The 24,548-nt window shown below is 33.8% G+C and overlaps 4 protein-coding genes across 8 annotated transcripts in view; 2 read left to right on the top strand and 2 right to left on the bottom strand.

Annotated features, from left to right (window-relative positions):
* The first annotated feature begins 110 nt into the window (after positions 1–110).
* PGS1 (Phosphatidylglycerophosphate synthase 1) lies at positions 111–4,457 on the top strand. The gene is made up of 8 exons (XM_018511434.1): positions 111–204; positions 779–977; positions 1,046–1,168; positions 2,121–2,398; positions 2,615–2,886; positions 3,006–3,230; positions 3,433–3,642; positions 3,831–4,457. Exons 1-8 carry the CDS (start codon positions 173–175, stop codon positions 4,031–4,033), a joined length of 1,542 nt encoding a protein of 513 aa, XP_018366936.1. The 5' UTR covers positions 111–172; the 3' UTR covers positions 4,034–4,457.
* Positions 4,458–4,531: 74 nt separating this feature from the next.
* eIF3b (eukaryotic translation initiation factor 3 subunit B) lies at positions 4,532–11,736 on the bottom strand. Its single transcript, XM_018511433.1, has 11 exons — positions 11,526–11,736; positions 10,059–10,257; positions 9,646–9,958; positions 9,094–9,450; positions 8,672–8,814; positions 8,457–8,592; positions 6,404–6,599; positions 6,104–6,284; positions 5,761–6,001; positions 5,332–5,440; positions 4,532–5,146 (listed from the first exon to the last, which is right to left on the bottom strand). The coding sequence occupies exons 1-11, from the start codon at positions 11,659–11,661 to the stop codon at positions 5,046–5,048; spliced, it is 2,112 nt and encodes a 703-aa protein (XP_018366935.1). The 5' UTR covers positions 11,662–11,736; the 3' UTR covers positions 4,532–5,045.
* Positions 11,737–13,982: 2,246 nt separating this feature from the next.
* On the top strand, positions 13,983–18,677 carry LOC108763631 (luc7-like protein 3). 4 transcript variants are annotated; one of them, XM_018511425.1, is made up of 8 exons: positions 13,983–14,306; positions 15,628–15,876; positions 15,943–16,149; positions 16,301–16,462; positions 17,472–17,665; positions 17,836–17,981; positions 18,070–18,156; positions 18,227–18,677. In XM_018511425.1, exons 1-7 carry the CDS (start codon positions 14,202–14,204, stop codon positions 18,141–18,143), a joined length of 1,137 nt encoding a protein of 378 aa, XP_018366927.1. In that variant the 5' UTR covers positions 13,983–14,201; the 3' UTR covers positions 18,144–18,156; positions 18,227–18,677. The 4 variants fall into 4 exon arrangements, with proteins under 4 accessions (XP_018366927.1, XP_018366929.1, XP_018366928.1 ...); XM_018511427.1 differs by lacking the exon at positions 18,227–18,677 and having other exon boundaries at positions 17,896–17,981; positions 18,070–18,180; XM_018511426.1 differs by lacking the exon at positions 18,227–18,677 and having other exon boundaries at positions 17,839–17,981; positions 18,070–18,180.
* A 2,351-nt stretch (positions 18,678–21,028) lies between these two features.
* The window catches only part of LOC108763632 (solute carrier family 25 member 38), a 4,908-nt gene continuing 1,388 nt past the window's right edge, over positions 21,029–24,548 (bottom strand). For both annotated transcript variants that reach the window (XM_018511429.1, XM_018511430.1), the window contains 6 exons: positions 23,117–23,235; positions 22,682–22,766; positions 22,425–22,604; positions 21,735–21,906; positions 21,304–21,560; positions 21,029–21,093 (listed from right to left, as the gene is read on the bottom strand). In XM_018511429.1, the coding sequence (XP_018366931.1) occupies positions 21,067–21,093; positions 21,304–21,560; positions 21,735–21,906; positions 22,425–22,604; positions 22,682–22,766; positions 23,117–23,235 (840 nt within the window). In that variant the 3' untranslated portion in view covers positions 21,029–21,066. The remainder of the gene's footprint in view (positions 21,094–21,303; positions 21,561–21,734; positions 21,907–22,424; positions 22,605–22,681; positions 22,767–23,116; positions 23,236–24,548) is intronic.

Here is a 24,548-nt window from a genome sequence, read left to right as displayed (position 1 = left end):
TTTTTTCCCCCCAGCCAATATGAAGCATTGATTTCAAAATACAAGCTTCAGATTGGCTGTCGCAACAAACTTGCGATCAGCTTGTAACTAATGTAGAACCGGCTTAAAAAGTCAAAGTTTTGTGAACGTGAACGATCGGTTTTTTTTGTATTGTCTAAAATAACATCTCTTCATGCACAGCTCGGCTCTGCGAATCTTTAGACGGTACGTGCGATTTATTTCACTATTGCTTTTTACGTGTCACATTATATCTCGCGTAAATTCTTAGGTTAACGAAGCATAACCTTCAAATCTTTTTGACGTTTGATTCATTGTATAAAAAAGAATTGATATTTTACGTAAAAAATGTATGCTACTATTGCTACTATATATGCAAAATAATGTAGATAATAATAATAATGAGATATTAATTGTAATAAATTAATGTTAGCAGAAAATCATTTCTCTTTTAGAGTTTCTTTGACGTTTATGTGAACGTATAACGTTTAGTAAATTAATTTCTTAATTTTTAATAATTTTAATATTATTTTGTAATATTCAATATATTATATGTCATTTTCAAAATTATGTTTCATTTAATTTTACAATATGATAATTACATATTAATAATGCCTGTTCTTTTTAGTTGAACTTCTTTATTATTCATTGTTTCTATTCTTTTTCTTTAATACGAAGAGGAAAGAAGTTTAGGTACAAAGAACAAACTTTATCTGTTGCGTATTTTATGTTATTTTACTGTATCTCTTGATAATTTATTTATTTATCCATATGTTTTTAGGTTTCACGAACCGAAATTGCTAGGCACTGCAGCTGAAGTAAAGACGTGTATAGATTTGATCTTTATCAGACACAAAGTGGAAATAGCAATGTTGGATGACGAAAAATTGAGAGACTTGGATATTTCTACACAAGAAGAAATTAATTTGCTATCTTGGCTACGCACTGTGGCTCCCGCTTTTCCAGTGAATGGCTCAAAGGTAAAATAATTATGCATGCAACTCAGTTGTGGACATTTTATTTCAATAAGAATGTTTTTTTCCAATAGGTCACTATAATTCACAAGCCACAAACATTCTATAGTACTTTGTTAGAAAAATGTAGACATGCTAAGAAGAGAATCACATTTGCCTCCTTGTACTTGGGTACTGGTATCTTGGAAACTGAACTGGTAAGTATAATAATAGAAACGAATGTAACATAACAAAAATCTGGCAAAATAATTATTTTATTTACAAAAATTCAATCAATAAACAAGCTAACAGAAGATATAAAATTGAATTGATAAACTATGCATTTATTCAAAACTCACATACATTATGAAACCACAGATCCTTCTTCAGTATGTATATAATTCTCTAAATAATCATAACTGCAAAGACTATCTCGACATGATTAATTTAAACAGCGATACATAAAATATATGGAGACGCAGATTATTTTAACATAATTGAGTTAACTATGATAACTTTTGAAGTTTTACATATTAGTCCAACTTAATGATGTGTGTTGAATCCCTGCACTCGGTATAAGAAATTATGATAGGTATTTTTTTCCTTCTCCAACTAATTGATTGTTGAATGTCAATCCGAGTTGAAATGAATTCCATAGTCAATAGTGTAAAATTTTCGTATAAATTGTTGTCTATTATTTAAAATATAAATCAGTTATTAGTGATGTTAAAATGTAAAACGAAGGAAATCGGAGTGAACATAAAAGTAAAGGGTTTTAAAATTAATAGTTATAAATTTATTTTAAATTAAACTTACATCAAATTCAGGGATGTCAGTATAAACCAACATAGCACAGTGAACACAGAGATTTAAATGATATAATTGCTTGGTAATAGACTGTTATCAAGGTGAACGTTTGTTTTTACAAAGTTTAATAAATAAAAATGTATATTTTTGCTTTGATTACATTCTTTGCCTGACACAAGCGAATTATTACTTTTATTTTAATCATTTTATATAAAAGGTCAACAGTAATTAATTATAAAAGTTACAAGAAATAGATGAGAAAATTAAGATTGAGGAATAAAATGTAATCAATTTTTTAGTTTTCAAAATCGATATTTTGGGAAAACAAATTTGGGAAAGTCTTTTTATGTTTCTTTATTATAGATGAATGTCATAGAGCAAGCAATTAGCATGAATGGCGGCAATATCCAAGTACGGATCCTACTAGATTATATGAGAGCTTCCCGAGGTAAGCAGAATTCTCGGGAGATGTTGGAACCACTACTTAAAGGTAAATATGGAGATTGTTGCAAGGTTTTCCTCTATCATACACCAAAACTACGTGGTATGATGAAAGCAGCAATCCCAGATCGCTTTAATGAGCTCATCGGTTTGCAACATATGAAGCTGTATATCATCGATAATGACTTGATCATTAGCGGGTAGGCTAGAGTTATGACTGTCATTGATATTAATTAATTGAGAAAGAAAAAATAAGAATTTATATCAAAATTAAAACAGCAGATACGAAAGAAAAAGAAAACAAGTTTTGAACATTCAACATTTAAAATATTTAATAACAAAGTTATTCGAATAGCTTAAATATGAAATATATAGTATATATTTATAAAATATAATTATAAAAATGATTTTATTAGGGCGAATCTCAGCAATGATTACTTCACAAATCGACAGGATCGATACTTTATTATAGAAGATTGCAAAGAGCTTTGCAACTTTTATAATAAATTGGTCGAGAAAGTAATGGAGTTTAGTTTTTTATTACAACCGGATGGCAATACGAGTTTAAATTCTGCTGCAAATTGTCATCCTTACAAAGGATTCGGAAAAGGCTTTACTCAAGAAGCAGCGTCCAAGATACAAATATTTTTATATAATGAAATAGAAAAGAATGCTGATCTCAATAAAGGTATACATGCACAATTATTCTATATAATTTTATTCAGAGCAAGAATATTAAAAAGAATATTGTTATTCGAGAATTAATTTTCACAAATTAGATTATTATTCAATCTTTAAATATTGCAGATGCAGACACATGGATATTCCCATTAGTCCAAATGGGCCAGCTGAATATTTATCATGATAGTGAAGTAACATTGAAGCTTTTGCAAACTGCTCCAGCAGGAGCCACACTCAAATTAGCAACGGGTTATTTCAATTTGACTTCTGAATATACTCAAGCTGTGCTTGGAAATTGTCGAGCAACATGTCATTTTTTGACAGCACATCCAACTGCCAATGGTTTCCTTAGTATGTTTCCATTATATATTAAACAGTTATAACATAAATTCTTTAAGAACTAAATTTTTTAATTTTTCTTTACGTTAAAGAGAATCATATAAAACCGTTTGTATTTTGAACATGATTATAATTTATTTTTCTTCTCTTAAAAATCTGGATAAACAGAATTACAGTAGTTAATAATTATTATTTTATTTCAATTATCTTCAAGATGCCAAAGGAATTGCCGGAGGGATACCAGCAGCGTATACCAGAATAGAGGAATCCTTTTATAATTTATGTGAGAGAATGAATCAGCAAAGGAGGATAAAATTATGGGAATTTGTTAAATCGGGATGGACGTATCATGCCAAAGGTCTTTGGTATACTTTGCCAGATCAGCAAAAGCCCTCGTTAACTCTTATAGGCTCGCCAAACTTCGGTAAAAAAAATAAGTTCTTACCTTGAATTTTAATCTTAATGTGATTGCAATAAATGATCTCTCTTGAGAATTTTTAACTAAAATTACATTTCATTTCTTAAGTTTAATCTTCCTGTCATATTTTTTTCTTGTAATTTTTGTTATTTAATTTTAATATGATTAAATTGTATGAAATATGACTGATTTAGGTTACAGATCGGTGAATAAGGATCTCGAGACGCAGATAGCTATAATGACAAGAAATGAAAAATTGCAAGATGCGTTACATGAAGAACAGGCACGGTTGTTCTCCTATGCTAAACCTGTTACGAGAAAGACTTTCTCGCAACAAGATAGAATACCACCGGCCTGGGTATGCGCGGTTGTATTTTTCTTTCGCTACTATTTTTGAAGCGAAATGCCTTTGTAAAAAAACAAATCCTATATGCTAAACTTATTTAATTTTAGTTATAACATATTGTACAATAAGTACAGGATTCCGCATTAACATTTAAGGCAACGACACAAAAAACTTAAGCAGTAATATAAGTTAAGCAGCAATAGTAGGCAGTAAAAAAATCAACATTTTGGATTTACTTATATTATTGCCTTACATTTCTATTGTGATTTGGCCGATTCGCTTATTGCTTACTCTTACTGCTTTACGTTTTTTGTATGTCATAGCCTTTAGGACAAATCCTGTATTCTAAACTTATTTACCTCTAACTGTAACATATTATTAATAAGTACAGAATTCCGTATTAATATTTAATTAACTGAACGATGAAAATGTCCACACGAATTTTTATCAGACTTTTTTATTGTATAGGATTTGTCGTTCCATAAAACAATTTTTTATAAAGATTTCATTTATAAATCATGATTTTTTTATACAGAGAATAATAAAATATTCGGTTACGAGATATAGAGAAGGTTGGATCTAATGTTAGGATTCTGAATTTTAGGGGATCTTTGCATCTTTTATAAATTCTGCAAATTCCAGAAATTAAACTTCATTTCGTAAAGTAATAAATTAGTATTTTATTCTGTAAATTTGCCGGCAAAAGTTGTGAAATCAGTGACGCGATTTTTTTGTGAACTATCCTGTAGGGTATGTGATAAAATTTAATATTGCTACGATGCCGACGCTTCTTGTGCAGCGTCGAAAACGTGAAAATTGTTTTAATTCGGGCGAAATAATAATGACAGTAGCGATAGTAATAATAGTAGTAGCAATAACAGTAGTACACGATTGATTGTCTATTGCCACTCATGATTCACGGATTAAGATTATCTGCAGCGATATTTGATCGCTGCAACAAGTATCGCGACACTTTGCGAGGAACAGACCGCTATTTCACACTTAGAGATTTCCAAGACCGGCAATCAGCGCGATGATTAACAATTGTCCAAGGAAGAGAAGTTTACTTGTCGTCGATTACGAACGTTTCCTCTTTTACGAAAAATTCAACAACTTCTTCCTCCACGTTCTTCGAATCTGAGTCCAACTCATCAGTATCAATATCTGAAAGTGCACGTGACGACGATTAATCTCTCAAGTCATGTCAGAAATATTGGTTATTTTCAGTATTATTAATAATGCTTATTATTAATGCAATAATTTTCCACGCGTTCATAATTATTAAAGTATATACTTAACATGTACATACATCTTCAGTATAGATAATTTAATATATTTAATATACTCACTGCAACGTAACTCGAGACGACGCTTCTTTTGATTATTCCATTCATCGATACGTTTCGTACGATATTCTTCGAATGCCTTCATCAGCAAGCAACGTTTCTCAATTAATTCCTAGAAAATTAATCATTCGTTAAAGTTAAACTACTTGTCAGACCTATGAGAATTTTAGAAGAAAATTAACGTCCTCTTATATTATTTTATAACACACCAAGTATGTAAAAATTAGAACTTATAATATATTGGAATATTTAAAAAATATTATTAGAAAACTATTTTTTATATGTGTATCAGACTAGAGAATAGATTGAATTTAATCAATCAAAGCAAAGCATTTTATTAAATACGACATTGGTATTCTTTCTTTTGATTAATTAATTTCAATATCTAATCTGATATGGGGATAGATATTTAATATATCTTATTAAATGCACCTTTGAAGCACGCGTCAATCGCATGCGATCTTTGCTCTCAAACTGCGCCGAGTATTTCTTCAAGTTCTTCTTTATCTCCTTAATCTGCTCCGCAGTGAGCAGAGTCGGAGGTCGCGGCCGCCACAATAGTTGGTTGAATGCGGTCAGGTTGACTCTCTTCAGAATACGGCCTTGGAACGTCCATATCCAGTAACCATTATCAACGCTGGTCTTCCAGCTAGACACTGCCGTGACGACATATCTAAAAAAATTAATCAAGAAGAGAGAAAGTTAACTTTTTGCTGTACTTCTACGCTTAGCTTCTCATATTACGCGGCTGTTTCATTAGTTGTTTTGAACGTACCTGCCAGTCGGGTCCCATTCTACGTCTGAAGTTTGATAATGATCAGTAGAGTTCATAATGGTGAAATCGTTCGTATCGATGAACTCCAAAGCACCAGCCATCGTCGTTAGACCAGCAAGGACGATAAATTGACCCGACGGTGACCAGAATAGGTGATTGCAAGCCTTCTTTTCCAATCTTTCTGTTGAAAAAGGAGCAATTTGCAAACATTAAATTTGAATCAATGAAGCAAGAACTTGTAAGCTATTAATTGCATCATGTAAAAAAATTAAAAGCAGTTTCCATGGTGTAGTTGCTTACTGAGAAGGGCAGGTTGATGGCCGTATCGCACTTCGTAGAAACTAACATTCACGCTGGGTATCTCCCCGTGAATGATGGCAAATTTGCTACCAACCGGCTCCCACGCGAAAGCATGAATCGGCTCCTTTATCTCCACACTGTCAACGGGAATTTGTTTCTCTCTCATGTGGAAAATTTCGAAATTATATGACATACCCTGTAATGTGAAATGCGAATAATCTTTATATAGTAATTATATTTTAATAATGATTATTGAAAAAACGCTCTTGTTTTCGAAAATAAATTCAAAACTTGCCAAAAGTACTAAAAAATTGTATATAATTTTAAAAAATTGTTAGTGTACAGGGTGTCCAGCGAGACTTTTCCAATTCTCCACAGGAAGGTAGATGGGATACACGTCTTTCTTTCGGATACTTTTTCCTTAAAATTTTTTCCTTTCGATTTAGAGAAGCGACAGATTACGATAGAAATTAATTAGATTTCCATAGGTTTCATCGCTTTCTCTCTTTCGACATTTTTATTCATCAAAGTTTATTATGGTTTGTATTTGTCCTATTTTTGCAGTGTTATTATTACATACGTATGTAATGTAATCGCGAATGTGTGTAGCGGCCATCGCGCGAGTCCTTTGGTGCGATGCAATGAGACGTGTGAGCGGCGAGCCCTAAGCAACGGCGCGCTTCCCCTCTTGCCTCCCCTGCCGGAGCATCCATCGTTTGACAACATTTGACAAACTGAGCCGGGCTATACCTCGAGCGGCTGCAGCCGTTTCTATTCTTTCTATCGGCGCGCTCTCATTAGTGCAATTACAAACTTTAATATCTCGATTATCATTACGGATATCGTTAAACGGTAAAGGACTTTTATGTTTATTTCGATCCCATCTACCTTCCTGTGGAGAATTAAAAAAGTTTCGCTGGACACCCTGTATAATTGTTATATATATACAGGGTGTCCCTATCTTTTTTGCCAATCACTTTTGTGTAGATAGAGCGGACTAAACTGAATCGAAAAATCCTTTACCATTTTGCAATTTTCGCAATAGTTAACAAGATATTAATTACTGAAAATTGCAAAATATTGGTCTTGAATAATTTTTTACTCAAATACTATTTTTTCAGAATTTTTTATCAACTTTTTAATAATGCATTTTCTTATTTTTACCAACATGAGAAAATACGGTAACCAACATTAAAAAATTCTGAAAAAATTCTAAAAAAGTTCTCAGAACTTTATGAGAAAAAAATAAATAATTTTTGTCTCTTGCAGCTTTTCTGTAAAGTTGATAGTATTTGAGTAAAAAATTATTCAAGACCAATATTTTGCAATTTTTAGTAATCAATATCTTATTAACTATTGCGAAAATTACAAAATGGTAGAGGACTTTTCGACTCAGTTTAGTCCGCTCTATCTACACAAAAGTGATTGGCAAAAAAGGTCGGGACACCCTGTATGCAGGGTTGGCAAAAGTCCACATTATTTGGATAAAGTCCATGCCAGTGGTAAAAACCGATATTTTCCGGAAAAAAACTGGCAAAAAACCTAGACTTTTCTATTAAAAATAATCAAATAAATAGATTTGATTATTTTGAGTAAAAATACATTAAGAAGAAGACATAAGGGCCCTGTATGGGCTTACTTTGAATCTTGTACAGTTGACAACATTATTAAGCAGAAATGTATTGCTTGTGGAATATTAGTTAATGGAAAAGCTCCACGATTGAAACATCTTCAAAAGTGTAGTAAGTTTGAAAAGAACGATAATGATAATTCAAGTAAAAGTGAATCAGACAGGAAGAGTGAAATAAATGAGTAAAAGAAGAGAGATGCATCGATACCGAATAACCTTCATGTTCTTATATTTTAAAGCAGCAGTTTTATAGTTTTTATCAGTTCATTATTCCAGTGGATAAACTCCGGACCGGTAAAATCCGTAATTTACCCTGGCTTTTTCCACCCACTGGATTTTTCCTACCAACCCTGCCTGTATGTATGTATATAATAATAATTAAATGTTATGCTCTGAGCGAAAGATAAGCATTAATCGACTTACTGTGTATTTTTGCTCTGTCTTCTCCTTGCGTTTAGCAAAACGGTCAACTTTCACGCACAGGTAGTCACCAGATTTTTGCCAGAAGATCTTGCAGTCTGCCACGTTGAACAAATTCTTATTTCTTATTTCATTGCGACTACAAATTAAAAATTTTTTAATAAAAAAAATTTTTTTATGTCAACAATTTGAATGTCATTTTAGATTTCAAGACTCACTTAGGAATTTCGAGCAAAGTTACTCTCGCAGGAACGTCTTTATCTTCTGGTACCCAGTAAGCAAGAACGTTATCCGTTGGAGACCAACTAAAATCTCTGATTCCCGGGATCTTAATGCTTTTCTTGTCCAGCAGACCAAACGACTAAAAGATTAAACTATAGCGATTATCAAGTTACCTAGATAACACAAAGTTCAAAATTGGGATGTGAGTTGTTTGGATACAAACTTAAAATAACAAAAGAATAATTAAAGTAGTTGTCCAAACGTCTGTAATTTTCATTGGAAAATATATTATTTTTTTCACGAAAAACATCTTGTAATGGCTCATATAGGCAATTTCTCACTCTATATTATTGTTAGAATAATTAAAGTTAAATATCATAAATTGAGGAGAATAAAATTGTAACTGAAAAATACTTACTGGAGTCTCATAAACACTAAGAATGTCCTCTCCCATGCGCGCTAGATATTTATCATCATGCGACCAACGGAAGATTGGCCAGACGGAAGATCCATCAGGGAAGAATGATCGTTTTTCCTGGCCTGACAAGATATCCCAAATCACTAGGCGCTTTTGATCTTGTCCAAGATCAGTGCGCGGAGTATAGGTGACTAGGTAACGTTCACAGGGTGAAAAGTCGATACACTCGACTCCTCGCTGACTGAATCTGGCTTGCTGGGTGAACTGAGGACCACCCCACAGCGCGACTCCCAGTTTATGGAACGTGGCCAAATATGTACCTAGTGGTGACCATTTCACATATGTCTCTGTCCAGCGCTGAAATCAGAGAAAAGTGGTTTTGAGATTGTAGCAGTTTTGTAATAACAAAGTTAATTAATTTTGCTACATAACAAATTATGTGAATAATAGATAGAGTACAGCATTTAGTGTTATAAATGTTTCGAAGCATTTGTAGCATCAAGTAGATTGTAGCCGAAATTTCTGCAAAATCTTTCAAGTAAAACTACTTACGTTACGTTCTTCGAGTAAAGTGGGCTCTGGCGCAGAATTTTGCCAAATTTGCACTGACACACCTGCTCCATTACCGCAAAGAACACAAAACTGGTCATAAGCGTCTGGCTCTAGCAGATGATAGTGCAAGTCACTAGCAGCCTTGAAAGGCTGAGCCTTCGGCGGTTCCCAATTTTCAGGAATATCTTCAAACTTTTTGAAATCCGTGAAAAGATTGACTTTGAATGTATGTGATTTGTCGATTTTATAATTATTGGTGGACTTGACTGCAGTGAGCGCGTTCAAATGATTATTGTATTCCAGAAAAATGTATCTGTCAAAAAGAAAGAAAATATTTCAAAAAGAGTCAATAATTATTCTGAAAGATATTTTTTTACAAAAATAGTTTTGATTTTTTTAAAATTTAGACTAACCCTTTAGTCTTGCCATCGGTCTCATTCATTGGATAGTACTGATTGACTATTGTGCCGAACTTTCCCAGGACTTTATTGATAACGGATTGAAGCTTCTCCAATTTGTCAGGCTCCACCCGAGGTACATTATCCACAACAATCACGGATTCCACTCCATCCGTTTCAGAAGGTTTCTGTTTCCAGATATCACCGAGCAATTCTGTAAGTTTACAATACAAACGTATATTCATTATTATATGAACCATTCATTCTCATAACAATATAAAGTCCGATCTACAATTGCGTAAATGTAGACGTAAGGTTATGGAAGTAGTAGTAGCAGTAAATGTTATACAACATATTAATCTACAATTGAGTAAAAAGATTCAACAAACTTTCATCTTTAAATTGAACATTGCTCATAACACTTTCTCTATGTTCCATACTCGTACTATAATAAACTCGTCGTATAATAATATCATAAAATAAACGCAAAAAGATGAAAAGGACACTTTGCACTCATTTCCATACGTCGAGACAAAAAGGATGATAACGATGTAGACACGTGACAGCACTCACTCTTATGTTTTAAGCAATTGTAATCGTGAAAGATAAAGAATCATGCCTCATAACTGGGAGTAGCAAGTTAAAACTTCGCGTTACAACATTTCACAACCATTTACAACTACGTTTACGCAATTGTAGATCGGGCTTAAGAAAATCTATAAATTAATTTCAACCTTCTGGAGCTGAAATTAAAATCTATAATCTATAGATTCATAAAAAAATTGATGTTCAACTTTTTTTACAAAGATTCATAATTAAGTAATTCCAATAGACAACCGTCAGCTCTTGGAAGTGTAATGTTAATTTCTACTAATGTACATTACTATACATGCTCCCCGAACGTGTGTTTCAAGCAGACACCATTAGGTCTGTTCGCTGCTTGGAGCACTCTTTGCACTCAGCATCTTCGCTTTCTCTCCCTTCAACGTTTGAATATATATTTTTCTCCTTTTAAGTGCAAACATTTTTCAAAATTTCAAGTAACGCGATTAGACTTAATGTAATGGCATGTGGCGCCTAAAATCCAAGCCACAGTAAAGTATTGACGCCCAAATGGAGTCAACAGCACATGTCGCGAGCTTTCATTGTGTACGAAGCATCACATCGTGTGCAGTTGATTCGAAAAGTATGGAAAAAAAAACCGAAATTGCCATAAGGAGGAACCATTTGCAAGATAGTTTGTACGACAGTTCGCAACGCCGTTTTCCTATCAAGTCATTCTACAGAAGTACCTCAAATTATTAGTGTTCAAAACCGGCGAGGAAAATAATTTTTGGAGATGAAATAACACGTGGAATGCGTGCTCGCGCGCACTCACACATATGCACAGATTACGGCGAGGCTCGAACGAGTGCAACGTGTCTTAGCGCTGTAACGGGGTTGGGAAAGAAAAATAAAGAAGAGAAGCAAGTGGATACTTGCCCTCATCAGTGATGTCGTCGACAAAGCCTTCCGGATCGCTGAAGTTGGGCTCTTCATCGTCGTTCATTGGATCGTCGTTGCCCTTGGCGGTCTCGTCGTTCTGTGCAGTTTTCTCTGCCTGCGTTTTCTTCGCCATCTTGGAAACCTCTGAGCATATTCCTCCTCACTTTCTGCTCCGTTCCCGTCCGTGCCGCACCGCAGCGAAAATTAAAATGGCAGCTATTTTAGAAGCATAAAGGCCCGTCTACAATACACGGAGTAAGAAGTAAGAGTAAGAAATTGACCAATCACAGTCGATTATTCTTCTCACATTCGACTGTGATTGGTCAATTTCTTATGCCCATTTCCACCAATATAGATTAACTTTAATCTCGGTTCAACTTACTCTTTGTCTTTTTCTAATCTTTAGAACTAGAAAAAGACAAAGAGTAAGTTGAACCGAGATTAAAGTTGATCTGCGTTGGTGGAAACGGACCTTACTCTTACTTCTTACTCCGTGTATTGTAGACGGGCCTTGAGGGTGCCGTCACATGCGGCGTAACCTGCGTATTCTAGTAATTTACTAGAATACGTTATTTTTTATTTACTAGAATACGTCATTCTGAAATGACCGCATTCACATTGAGCGTATTTCGCGAAAGATTACAGAAATGCGGAATTTACGATTGGTTTTCGTAAGGCCGGAATCAGACTACGCATTGAAGAATGAGATTGAAGATCGAAAGATTGAGGTTTGACCAATTAGAACAAGAGGAGCCAGAATTTCTTTGTCCTCATTGGTGAAATTTCAATTTTTCATCTTCAATCTCACAATCTTCAATGCATAGTCTGATTGCGGCCTAAGGGCCTGCGCACAATAGAGGAACAAGAATTAGATATTAAGATTTCAACCTATCAGAAATCGTGTATTCTGAAGTAATCAGTTTCTGATATGTTGAAATCTTAATATCTAATTCCTGTTCCTCTATTGTGCGCAGGCCCTAACCTACGCATCTCGAAAAGTACGCCTCATGGGGAACCGGTACCTTTCCATCGCGTATATATGAGCGGATGATCGAATAAATTATTAAAATCGGAAAATTTTGTGAGACCATTCCTAAGTTTATACGACGCGTTTTTGCATGAAACGAAAGATTCTGGCAAAAAAAACGTCGTTCTGCCTTGTGAGCTGAGATATTAAAGGCCGTAGCACACACTCTTGCATAACGCATAATGCATAGTGCATAAGCAAATCAACTAATCAGAATCTTTCCTTTCCTCCCATTCCATGGAAAAGAAGAATTTTGATTGGTTGATTCCAAGCAGCTTAATGGCCGCAGGACAGACTCTTGCATAACGCATAAATGCATAGTGCATAAGAGAATCAACTAATCAAAATTCTTCTTTTCCATGGAATGAGAGGAAAGGAAAGTTTCTGATTAGTTGATTCGCTTATGCACTATGCGTTATGCGTTAAGCAAAAGCTTGTGTCTGAGCTCTTAAGGGCTTCACACATGAAATGCATAACAGAGCATAAGCATAACATAAGACTGCTGGACCAATGAGCATCTAGCATAATGTCGCCATATTGATTTACATAAGATGCTCATTGGTTTAGCGGCCTTATGTTATGCTTATGCTCTGTTATGCATTTCATGTGCGATAGCCCTTAAGCGTTAAAATTGATGACTATTGAGGTTAGGAAATCTGTCACAGAGGCAAATTGGGGTCTATAATTGTACTGTTCCACATGGGTTTCGACTTTTCACACGATGCAAAGGGGCGTACGACTTCTATAATTGTACTGTTGCAAAATCGAAACCCTTGTGCATTTTTTCAGACAGAATAAGCTAAAATGAGCCAGAAATTAGATTCGACGCATAGTGGTTCTATCATGTTTCGGCGTAACAACAAAATAGCGTAAAAAGCATAAAGTGACTAGACAAAAAGCCCGGATCCTCATACGGGCAACAGCGCTTTAACACAGAGCGCTAATTGATGAAAAGCCGGTTGTGGGGGTAAAATTTACCCTCATCACCCATTTTTCACCAATCAGAGCTCTGTGTCAAAGCGCTGTTGCCCGTATGAGGATCCGGGCAAACTGATGTTCAAGTGAAATGATATGATTGGTCGGCGCAAGTTACGCTTACGCAAGTTACGCCGCGTGTGACGGCACCCTTAGTAATAGCGGAACAATTTTCCAGTACTGGCAGTGTATATCGGAACACACCCTCTGATTCCGGTCTTAGGCCGGTATTCATAGTCGATTCTTATTTTAAGACCATCTTAAGTAATGTCTTAAGTCGCTAATGCGGCCCTCTGATTGGTTCATGACATCTTAAGACTGTACTTAAGACGGTCTTAAATATAAGATCTGACTATGAATACCGGCCTTAGAAATGTGTCTTTATGAAAAACGCTGTTATTCGCCACCTAGTGGCGGAACGCGCAATCATGTGCAGTTTCGCTTCGCAATTGTCGACGTCGTAACACGTTGCTGTTGTGTTGTGTCTCGTGATTGAATTTCATTGAGAATTATCGAAATTGTTACTTTGTACTGCCGCGCATCGCCATTAAGAGAAAATCCTTTTCATCCCGCGGCGAATCTTCAGCAGTTGCAAGCTTTTCAACGTGCGAATCCTATGTGCGGATTGACGTAGCAATCAGTAACGATTGCCGTAGTGTGATCAAAATAAAATGGCCGCCGCTGCGGCTGCCGCGCTGCTCGATGAGCTTATGGGTAGGAACAGGAATGTCTTGCCCAATGAAAAGCCCAAGGAGCTCAACTGGGAAGATCCCGAGGTGAGTCTGCGTTGATGTTGGGCGTTTTCGAGAAGCCTTTGTCAGGTATTCCGCAAAATTCCCATTTTCGATCATTCTTATCTTTTCTCTCGTCAATCCTCTCTTTTGACAATGGCATTTGTCTTTATTTGACATCCGCGAAAAATCTCAAGATTCTAAAATGCAAATCACGAAAATTTGTATGATTGAATATTTAAAGAAAGTTGAATTGATATACTCTGACATTATCGTAAAATTTTATAAAATTAGGCTTTGCATACAATAAAAAAAATATTAGAGAAATAAAAGAATAACAAATTATAGTATTTAATCGTTATTCCTATTTATTATTTCTCTAATATTCTTTCTGTTCTTAATATTTCTTTCATTGTACAGAGCCTTAATTTAACTGCTCCTTTAACTTTTTCTAAATTTCATTGTCTTTTAAATTCTCCTGTAAAGCTTGGAAATATCGTATATCTGATAAGATTTCATCTTATTTGTAATTAGAAAATTCAGTCAAAACAAAATCTATATGACTACAAAGCCTGAATTTAAAAGTAAATATTTACAAAAGATCTGACAAAAGTCATAAATTCATTACTTTTTTGGAGCTAAATCATCGAGAAGAATAACGGAAAAGTTTATTAATTATTGTTAGAACTAATAAATTTGTACTTTTATCTGCTTTGACTCTCATTAGCCTTGAACTGATTGTTTATTTTTATTTTAATAAATTTGTCTTATTTTTCTTTCAAAATTATAGTCTATTTTTTTCTAAGAAATTTATTAGTTAACTATTAAGATATATTTAGACATATTTTTTGGAGTGAAAAGATGTAGAATATGAAGAAATAAAAAATGTAATAAAGAAATGAATACCAAAATTTTTCAGATTATTTATAGTTTACAAATAAATATATTTATAATAAACTATATTTATAGTTTATTTAAAAAAAATATTAAGTGTTAAGGATAGATTATGAGTGCTTTCCAGCAAGGACACAGTCAGACACAGTGTAACATAGTGAAACATCACGTCCTTAGATCTGTTCTTTTTGGCTGAACTTTTGCACCAGTTCATCCTTCTTCCTTTTCTCTCCAGGAGAAAAAAAGAAGGAGAGAAACTAGTGCAAAAGTTTAATAAAAAAAAAACAGGCCTCTTGTTGTTTGCCTATGTTAAACAAGGATGAAACAATTCACTGTGTTACACAGTGTCCGATTGTATCCTTGCTGAAAAGTGCCCATAATTTTAATCAAATTTTATTTTAAACTTAATTATTTTACATTAATTTATATTTATTTAAATATGTTAATTCTATGGAATGGTCTTGTGTTTCAGTTTTGTAAGCTGTATCTGGTAAAATTTTGTCCTCATGATTTATTCGTTAACACAAGAGCGGACTTAGGTGCATGCCCCAAGGTACATGACGACGAGGCCAGAGAATTGTTTGAAAAGGCGCCACATTCGTATCGTAAACAGCAATACGAGGATGAGTTTATCAGGTATTGTCAGAGTATGTTAAACGAAGTGGAGAGAAAAATCATAAAGGGAAAGCAGCGATTGGCATTGATTGGGAGAACAGAAGCAGTAAGTTTCACTAGGAGATCAGATTGTAAAAGTGCAGAGTTGTAATTTAATAATTCTTGCGTGTAGCCAACGTTAACTCCAGCCCAAACTCAGAGAAATGAAGAACAGATTGCTTTACTAACAGAGAAAATAAATAAGTTAGTTGAAGAAGCTGAGCAAAGTGGAATTCAAGGTAATGTGGAGCAGGCACAGGGCCTAATGCGTCTTTGCGACCAGTTGAAAGAAGAGCGCGAAACTCTGAGGAAATCCAATGATAACAGTCATTACAACCAAGTGAGTATGAAACAATTGTTTGAATTTACAAGTTATAACTATAATCTATAATTAATTTTTATGTAGCTTTATATGTAATAATGATAAGAGTAATTGTAAATAATTTATTATTTGCTACTTGAATTCTTATACTAATTCTGTTAATTTGCAGACTGCTGAGCTAGCAGCCGCACAGGAGAAACAAATGGAGGTATGCGATGTATGTGGTGCATTTCTTATCGTGGGTGATGCTCAGCAGCGGATTGATGATCATTTAATGGGGAAACAACATGTGGGCTATGCCAGGCTAAAGAGCGCTCTTCAAGAGATTATGGTAGAGATATTTTGATATTTTTTCAACATTAAAGTTTCTGTTCACTCACCACTGCTGTCTTGGAATGTGGCATCAGAAGCAAGGAAATATAATAAAAATTCTGTTATTCTCCAGAATAGCTACATCACCTCCGATTTCGATGAAATTAGGCTTATTCAACGCGTTTTTGCATAAAATGAAAGAATTTGGCAGAAAAAAGTTTGGGACTGTCTTACGAAGCAAGATACTGAGCGTTAAAGTTGACAACTATTGAGGTTAAGTCACCTGTGATTTCGATGAAATTAGGCTTATTTGACGCGTTTTTGTATAAAATGAAAGAATCTGGCAGAAAAAAGTCCAGGACTGCTCTGCGAAGCAAGATATTGAGTGTTAAAGTTGACTAAAGTGTTACTACATAACACGATCATTAGTCTGTCATATAAACGATAGGGTGTATAGACTAGTGTTTATTGGTTCGAGGCGACGTAGTCGCCCCGAACAAAAGAAAATTAACATATCCTACCCGCGCTTGGGGCCTAATCGCCTAGAAGTTGCAGTGTAGATAGTGTCCACTTGGAATATTTCTAATGAAGATCCCATGAAGATAGGGGTGTGAGAACAGTTTTTAGAGCGATCTTTTTACTGTCTAGGCTGCAACTTCTATGCAGTTAAGCCCTAAGTGGATAGGATATGTTAATTTTTTTGTTTGGGGCGACGTAACCGTTCCGAATCAATAAACACTACTGTATACACTCCACATGAGATTTCCTAACCTTAATAGTTGTCAACTTTAACGCTCAATATCTCGCTTCGTAGGGCATTTCTGGACTTTTTTCTGCCAGATTTTTTCATTTTACACTAAAACGCGTCAAATGAGTTTAATTTTATCGAAATCGAAGGTGAGGTAGCTATTCTGAAGAATTGCCAACAATCCTTACAAGTTATATTTGAATAGAATTATAGTGTTGATTGGACAAGAATCTTAAATATATCTTCGAAGCCGAAAACTAAATTAAAATTGTATCTACAGAACAAGCGTGAGAAGGCACGCGATGAGAAAGAACAAAAAAGAGAAGAGGAACGGAAGCAAAGAGCACGAGCGAACGAAGAGCTCGACCGACGGCGGAGAGACGGGGACAGAGATAGAGATCGCGACAGAGAAAGGGACAAGCGTCGCAGGCGAATGGATGATGACAAGAGCCGCCATGATTCGGGCGGTCATAGGTAGAAATTTCTACATATTGTGGCCTTTAAAAAATTTATTCTACACTATTCAGTCTAGAATAGTGTTAGAATATTAAGATAAATATCGATTAAAATTTTTATACATTTGATAAAAATTGTTTCTAATTTAATTTCTAAAGGATCTTTTCTGTTGTATTTTTACATTCTAGCAGAAATATGATGTTCAAGAATCGAATGAGCCAATGTAACGGGGATGTTGCTTATTACAGAAATTCTAGGCATAGAAGTAGAAGTAGATCGCGAGATAAACATCATCGAGATGAAGATAGCCATCGACGTCACGGTCGAGATAAAGGTGAGTGACAACGTTAATCACAATTATAATCTATATATTAGACATTGTGTTTTTTAAAACAATGCAATGACAATAACAATGATTTCAGGGAGTCGTGATCATCGTAGTTCCAGCCATCATAACCGTCGCCGTCACCGCTCGCGAAGTCGAAGTCACAAGTAACTTCTCTTGATTGGTTAGTGAGTGAGAAGTAAGCCAGGTATGCACCAAACAATATAACCATATTCGTCTCAATTACTGTACAGGTACTCTCTTGATCCAGGTGAGTTGCCATTCCGATGCACATAATACATATACATGATAATATAATCTGTGATGTTTGAAGCGCCGCGTAAGTCACACAGCAAGTTCATCTCACTCTCTCTGAAATACACTCTGTTTCTCTCCGCCTCTCTCTGTCTAATCTTCCAGAATAGTCGTGCTTTCATGAAAAATGAACGCGCCGTATTATATAATTCGAGGAACAAATTATGTTCTTTCGTTTTCCTTAACATCAAAATTTGTTAATGACGCAATCACGTATATAGAGCTGGGAGATCAATGATAAAATGTACAAAATGTAATAGGTAAACTTATTGTTATATAGTATTGTAAATATATTATGTATAAAAAGACAAAATGTTTTGGCGTATTGGTACTGTGATATGCTTTTGTAGAACTAAGATCGAGAAAATTAAATTTAAATTTGTTTTCATGGCCGAGTTTTTTTTATGTTTTAATAAGACAATTGTAATGATTTAAAAAAAAATTGAAAATACATTTATGGATTTAATTTTTCTTCAAATTTTTTCTAAATTAATTTTTTTGAGCATTTAAAGCATTTTATAATAAAAAAAACTTTAACAATATAAAATTGTACTGTTCTGGAAATTACTATCATAATTTTTAGGAAGTAAATTTTTATAACATTTAAATTTATAATTTAAGTAAAAATGGAAAATTTTTACTCACTTTATGTGTGAAAGTTTAATTTTTTGTACATACCTCTAATATCATTCCGAGCATTTTTGATTTATTTATGAAGCAAGCTGGGAGGAGGTATACCTATGCTTGCTTTTATCAGTTATTAACTCTGTACCCAAGTAGCACAAAAGCACAAGTCCAAGATTTCGTTTTTTTCCAGGAAAAGCCCGCGAAGGTCTATGGAATTGTGGATATGCGCTTTCAAGATGAATCTATTGAATGTGAATAAATGCAATCAGGTTGAAACTCGTCCAATATAACAGATTCACAGTGTTTACTTAAAAATAAAACGAATTGTTTCTATAAAAAAAAATACAGCGTTTTTCTCTTTATTCTAAGTAGTCTTGTCGCGTTTTGTTTTTAGATAATTGATTTCGAGGCTTACTCTTCGAGAATTTATCTTACTTTTCCATGTATTTTGTAAAAAAGATTATCGTACTTCTTATTACGATAATATAAAGTCAAATCCCGGTAAAAGCTGATAATTTTGGACTTGATCCTTTTTGTTTCTCGGGCACAAGGTTATCTCCGTAGATTCGTTAATGCCGCAATCTTGTTTGCGCGTCATTAACGAGAGAGAGAAAGAGAGAGAAAGAGAGAAAGAGATTTAGTGTGGAGGGGGACACAGCTCTCAGTGCCCGCTTCATAGAGCTTCGTCCACGACTGCAAATGTTGTGCACGAGTGCACAACTGCGAGTGCGCCCTGCAAACGTGTGACTGTGACTATACGAACCTCTAGCTTCTGCCACGCTCAATTGACGAGGTATTTATGCCGGAATGATAATATCAACACATGTCCTTCTGCCAGGAGAATTAGCTCTTTGTTCTTTTGAGATCCTTGGCTAGCTAAGGTTTAACGATCTTCGAGATATAAAGTTTTAGACATGGATCCTCAAATCGCTGGTATTCAGGATCGTGTACATTCGTGCAAGACCGCCATTAGTATTCTACCGCTTTTATCAAGAAATAGAATATATTTAAACAAAAATGCTACTCTTAGCAGAGCTAATAGGAAAAGAAATATAGGTAATTATAAGAGAGAAATGTATACCTGATATTTATAAAAGATATAATATCTATTTAAAATATTAGACTTAAGAGAGCATTGATATTCAATTATTTAGATATTTCGTGAATGACGAAAGTCGCCAATCTTCCCTCCCTCCACAGACAATAGAAATTAATTATCTGCGTATTTTTTTGGTATTTCTAATCGGAGAGATTTAATTGATAACTAATGAGGACCTCGTGCGCTTGTTAAACAAACACACAGTCGACAGTGAGACAGGATTTTGCTACCAAGATTATCATTAAGCAATGTTTGGCTATTATATTGTATTTCGGTACCGATGACATTTTTGCTAAAATTTGGATTGTCTACTTTCAGGAAGAAGAGAAGAACCAAGAGCGACTTCCAGAACTTGTCCAAGACAGCGTTTAACATATTGTTAAGGTAAAGATTTTGCATAATCTTAACAATAAAAAAAAAAGTGAGAGAAGGGAGGACAGGTGAAGAAAATATTTGCGTTGAGATCACAGATATACCAAAATCGATATAAATCGTGTTCAAAGCAATTATTTTAGACCATCCATACATAAACAGAATGATCAGCAAGGTAAATTGTACAATTTGTATTTGCTGTTATAATAATAATACTTGTAAATTGTTATTTAGAATTAATAAAACAATGCCCCACATATCTCTTTGTTTGCTCTACTTTTTATTTATTTTTTAATATACACTTTAGTGTATTAATTCCATACTTAACAAATACGATGAAAAACTAATGCAAAGATTAAATAATTATATTTATTTCGATATACATATATATATATATAAAATAAATGTAATTATTTAATCTTTATATTAGTTTTTCATCGTATTTGTTAAGTATGGAATTAATTAGATGAATAAAGGATAAACAAATGAAGTACAAAGCGAAAAATCTGTATGAGAAAGATAATAATATATATAAACACATAATCACATAAGCTTATAAAAATATATAATTTATTATATATTACAAATAAATATGTGAACTTAATAATACATAAACAGTCTATGTTAATACTGTACATCACAATCTTCTGATATAAAATAGTTCGTATAACAACAGCGTATTTACTTCAAACCAATTTGCCTCGTAACCTAGATAATACAATAAAATATACATTATTAATTTAATTAGTTTCACAATTATAATTTTTTATGTAAAATATATTTGCTAAATAAATATATAATTCTTATATGAAATTTTAATATTTAATAACAGTAGTAATAATTTCTGCAAAATTTGGAAATTGACTATTTTTTCGTGTGATCGTAGCGAAATTTTTATTTTACAATAGATCGATTTACCCGTTCATACACGGTCCAAGCCATAGTGGTCATTAAAGTCCGCCTCAGCATTCTAGGAATAATACCCTTGAAATATCCTAAAATGCCATACTTTTTGTAAATGAATAATGTTGCGTGACAGATACCATGGAATTCATTCGGGTACAACTGCATCTTCGTCTTGACAACATCCGGCGGTTGCGTCACTATGGATGCTAAAATTCCAGCCAGGATTCCGCAGCTAAAGTGTACCGGTGTCGACGAATTGTTTGTCACTCCTGCAAACAGAAGAATTTATTATTGTTCAACGAAATATCGATATGCATGCTTAATATCATCTGATTTTTTAAATTTAAAATTACAGGGATATCGAAAAGTTATACTAACAAAGTCATAAATAACTTCATAATTTTTATGTAAAATATTTTTTAATATATTGTTTTGAGGAATACCTGTAGTGGCAGCCGCGTTTTTTAATTGGGTATAAAACATGAGATATAAACCACTGTAAGGTGCATCTCGTAGAAGAGTAGGAACCAAACCACTTGATAAACCTCTTACTCCCTCTTGCTTGTAGATTAATGTAAGAGCTTCGCTGATACTGTTGTACTTGTAAACGCCACTCTGTAGAATACAGAATTATATTTATAATCGGCTCAAATTTCGTTTTGAAAAAATAAAAAATGTAATCATCGAATCCTCATATAGTCAAAACATATAAAATATTTTTAGATATTGTCATGCTATTACAAAAATATATGTATATTAATAACGTTTAGGAAAAAACTTTTCTGATCTTTAGAATTTTTATTTCTTTTTCTATCATTTTTTCAGCATTTCTTTCCTTTGCGATTTAAAAATGCCATCATGTTCTTTCATGCTCTCTACATTCTATTATTATTATTATTATTAGGTGTTAAACTTAATTCCTGCCGTTTTTCGTCTCCAAAATTGATTTGTTTCGAAGGGAAGATGAATGAATACTTTAATCAAAGTAATTTCTTCCATTTTCTACTTTATTACTAATTAATAATACTTTATTAATAATACTTTGATTAAGGTATTTCCCTTCGAAACAAATCAATTTTGAAGACAAAAAACGGCAGGAATTAAGTTTAACACCTAATATTTTCTGAACGTACCTCAAATCGAGTCTTCACGACGGTGATAGGAATTAGCAAGGCGCCGGACATGGACCTTGCGGTAATGCCCAAAGAAATAGCTTGCAGAGCCGTCAGAGGTTCTTCAAGATTGAAAGTGTGTTTCAGCCAGTGTAGTGATGAAAAGTACAAACCCACACCAGGAATTACTCTAGTTATCGACTACAATTGACATCCATTATGTTGTTATCAGTGTGAATAACATTCAATTCATATTAATCTTCAGAACGATATCTTACCGGTGTCATGCCTTTCCAGAGTCCGAAGATATTCTCCTTCTGAACAATGTGTGCCACCGTGCCCAGCATTCCATTTTTTGGTGATCTATTAAGGAATTCGAAAAGTTAGTAATTATTTAAAAAATAGAAGCTTAAGGTAACAAGTTTTAAATTTAAATTCTTGTAAAAATAAAAAGGAATTAAATTTTGAATTAATAAAATTAGTTGCAAAAAATCTAATTTAAATTAAGTAAAAGATGTAATTTTTAAGATGGAAAATTTTAAGAAATTAAATATCAAGAGACATGAAATTATTTAAATTAAGTCTTTTTAATTATTTAAATTAAGAATTTTGAGCAAAAAGAGAGAGAGAGAGAAGAGAGAGGACAAATTCTGATTATATATTTAAAATAAAAGTGTCGATTTTGTTTACAGAGCAATAAACTTTAATCTTACCCGACAGGGGCATTAATTCTGCTCTGAAGTCTGGTCTTCACCAAATCCAGCGGTTGGAAAAGGATCGTGGAGAATGTCCCGGAGAACGAACCCGCCAAGAAAGACTTTAAAATCGGGTACTGCAAACATAGAAAAATAATGAGAAAAAATTTGAATTTATTGTTCATAGGACAAATTATTTTACAACTCCCTTTAGAAAAATTTACTACTGTAAGTAACAACTGTGCTTTTGATACACAAAATAAATAGTTAACCAATTTAATACTTATAGTATTAAATTTCTCTAAAGATCGTAATCTCTATTTAATCGTCTATCTTCAACGATAGATTCTCTAACTCATCTTAATTTCTAATAAAAACAAGTTCCCCCCCCCCCAATAAAAAAACAGGAAACTTGATTGAAAATTGTAGACACGTGTAGACTAATCTATTGGATTTCAGGGCAAAGCTCAATCGTTGCGATTATTATAAATTATTATATCTCGTCGCACGAGTTCGCTCACGTGTGGTGAAAGATCTCGGCCGAATGCATGATATCAATAGTTATCGTTATAAAGAGTGACCCAGGGTTATCGTCGCGTGGCAAACAGCTATTTTTTTCACGAGGGGACATTAATTTTGCACACGAGTTTTTGTAATAGGACATCGCGTGATTTTTATGTTAATACTTGATGTCAACATCTTGCGCCACAGGGATCTATTTGTTTTCTACTTTTTGCTTTAATAAGTAAAGGCGAAAACAGTTTTGTCAGACTGAACTTAACGTAACTTTGTCATTACGCACATATTGAACGATATAATTTATGGGGGGATCCTACAAATGTTTTTGCCTACAAATCGATTGCCTACAGTACCTTTTGCCTACATCACTTTTGCCTACAGTTCGATTGCCTACATGTATTATTGCCTACAGCTCGATTGCCTACATGCGCTTTTGCGCACAAATAAAAATTTTAGAAACGGAATTACTTTTGCCTACATGTACTATTGCCTACATGTATTATTGCCTACAAGCACTTTTACGCACACAAAATTTTCAGAGACGAAATATCACATTTGTTTATATGTATTACCTACAGATCGATTGCCTACAGCTCGATTGTCTACATGTATTATTGCCTAATACAGCTCGATTGTCTACATGTACTATTCTCTACTTTAAAAACATAAATTCTGTTTTAAAACACAAATTTTCTGCTTTAGAAACACAAGTTCTTTATTTTAAAACAAATTCTCTGCTTTAAAACACAAATTTCTGCTTTCAAAATGCAAATTATTTTTCTTACTTAATTGTGCAAAAGTGCCCGCGTAGGAAAACGATCTATAGGCAATAATATTTGTAGTTAATAATACATGTAGACAAATGTAACTCCGTTTCTAAAATTTTTATTTGTGCGCAAAAGTGCATGTAGGCAAACGAGCTGTAGGCAAT

This window comes from Trachymyrmex cornetzi, unplaced genomic scaffold, assembly GCF_001594075.2.
Source record: "Trachymyrmex cornetzi isolate Tcor2-1 unplaced genomic scaffold, Tcor1.1 scaffold371, whole genome shotgun sequence".
Lineage (NCBI taxonomy): Eukaryota > Metazoa > Arthropoda > Insecta > Hymenoptera > Formicidae > Trachymyrmex > Trachymyrmex cornetzi.
Note: the sequence above shows the minus strand (reverse complement) of the source record. Positions and strands in the feature narration are given on the sequence as shown.

Excerpts from the sequence above, each read along its gene's own strand:
- PGS1 (XM_018511434.1), top strand. The coding sequence starts at position 173 with ATGCACAGCTCGGCTCTGCGAATCTTTAGACG. Across the intron at positions 978-1,045 it reads TTCCAGTGAATGGCTCAAAG|GTCACTATAATTCACAAGCC; the intron begins GTAAAATAATTA and ends TTTTTCCAATAG. Across the intron at positions 3,643-3,830 it reads TATAGGCTCGCCAAACTTCG|GTTACAGATCGGTGAATAAG; the intron begins GTAAAAAAAATA and ends TGACTGATTTAG.
- eIF3b (XM_018511433.1), bottom strand. The coding sequence starts at position 11,661 with ATGGCGAAGAAAACGCAGGCAGAGAAAACTGCACAGAACGACGAGACC. Across the intron at positions 10,258-11,525 it reads CGACGACATCACTGATGAGG|AATTGCTCGGTGATATCTGG; the intron begins GCAAGTATCCAC and ends GTAAACTTACAG. Across the intron at positions 9,959-10,058 it reads ACCGATGGCAAGACTAAAGG|ATACATTTTTCTGGAATACA; the intron begins GTTAGTCTAAAT and ends TCTTTTTGACAG.
- LOC108763631 (XM_018511425.1), top strand. The coding sequence starts at position 14,202 with ATGGCCGCCGCTGCGGCTGCCGCGCTGCTCGATGAGCTTATGGGTAGG. Across the intron at positions 15,877-15,942 it reads TGATTGGGAGAACAGAAGCA|CCAACGTTAACTCCAGCCCA; the intron begins GTAAGTTTCACT and ends TCTTGCGTGTAG. Across the intron at positions 17,982-18,069 it reads ACGTCACGGTCGAGATAAAG|GGAGTCGTGATCATCGTAGT; the intron begins GTGAGTGACAAC and ends CAATGATTTCAG.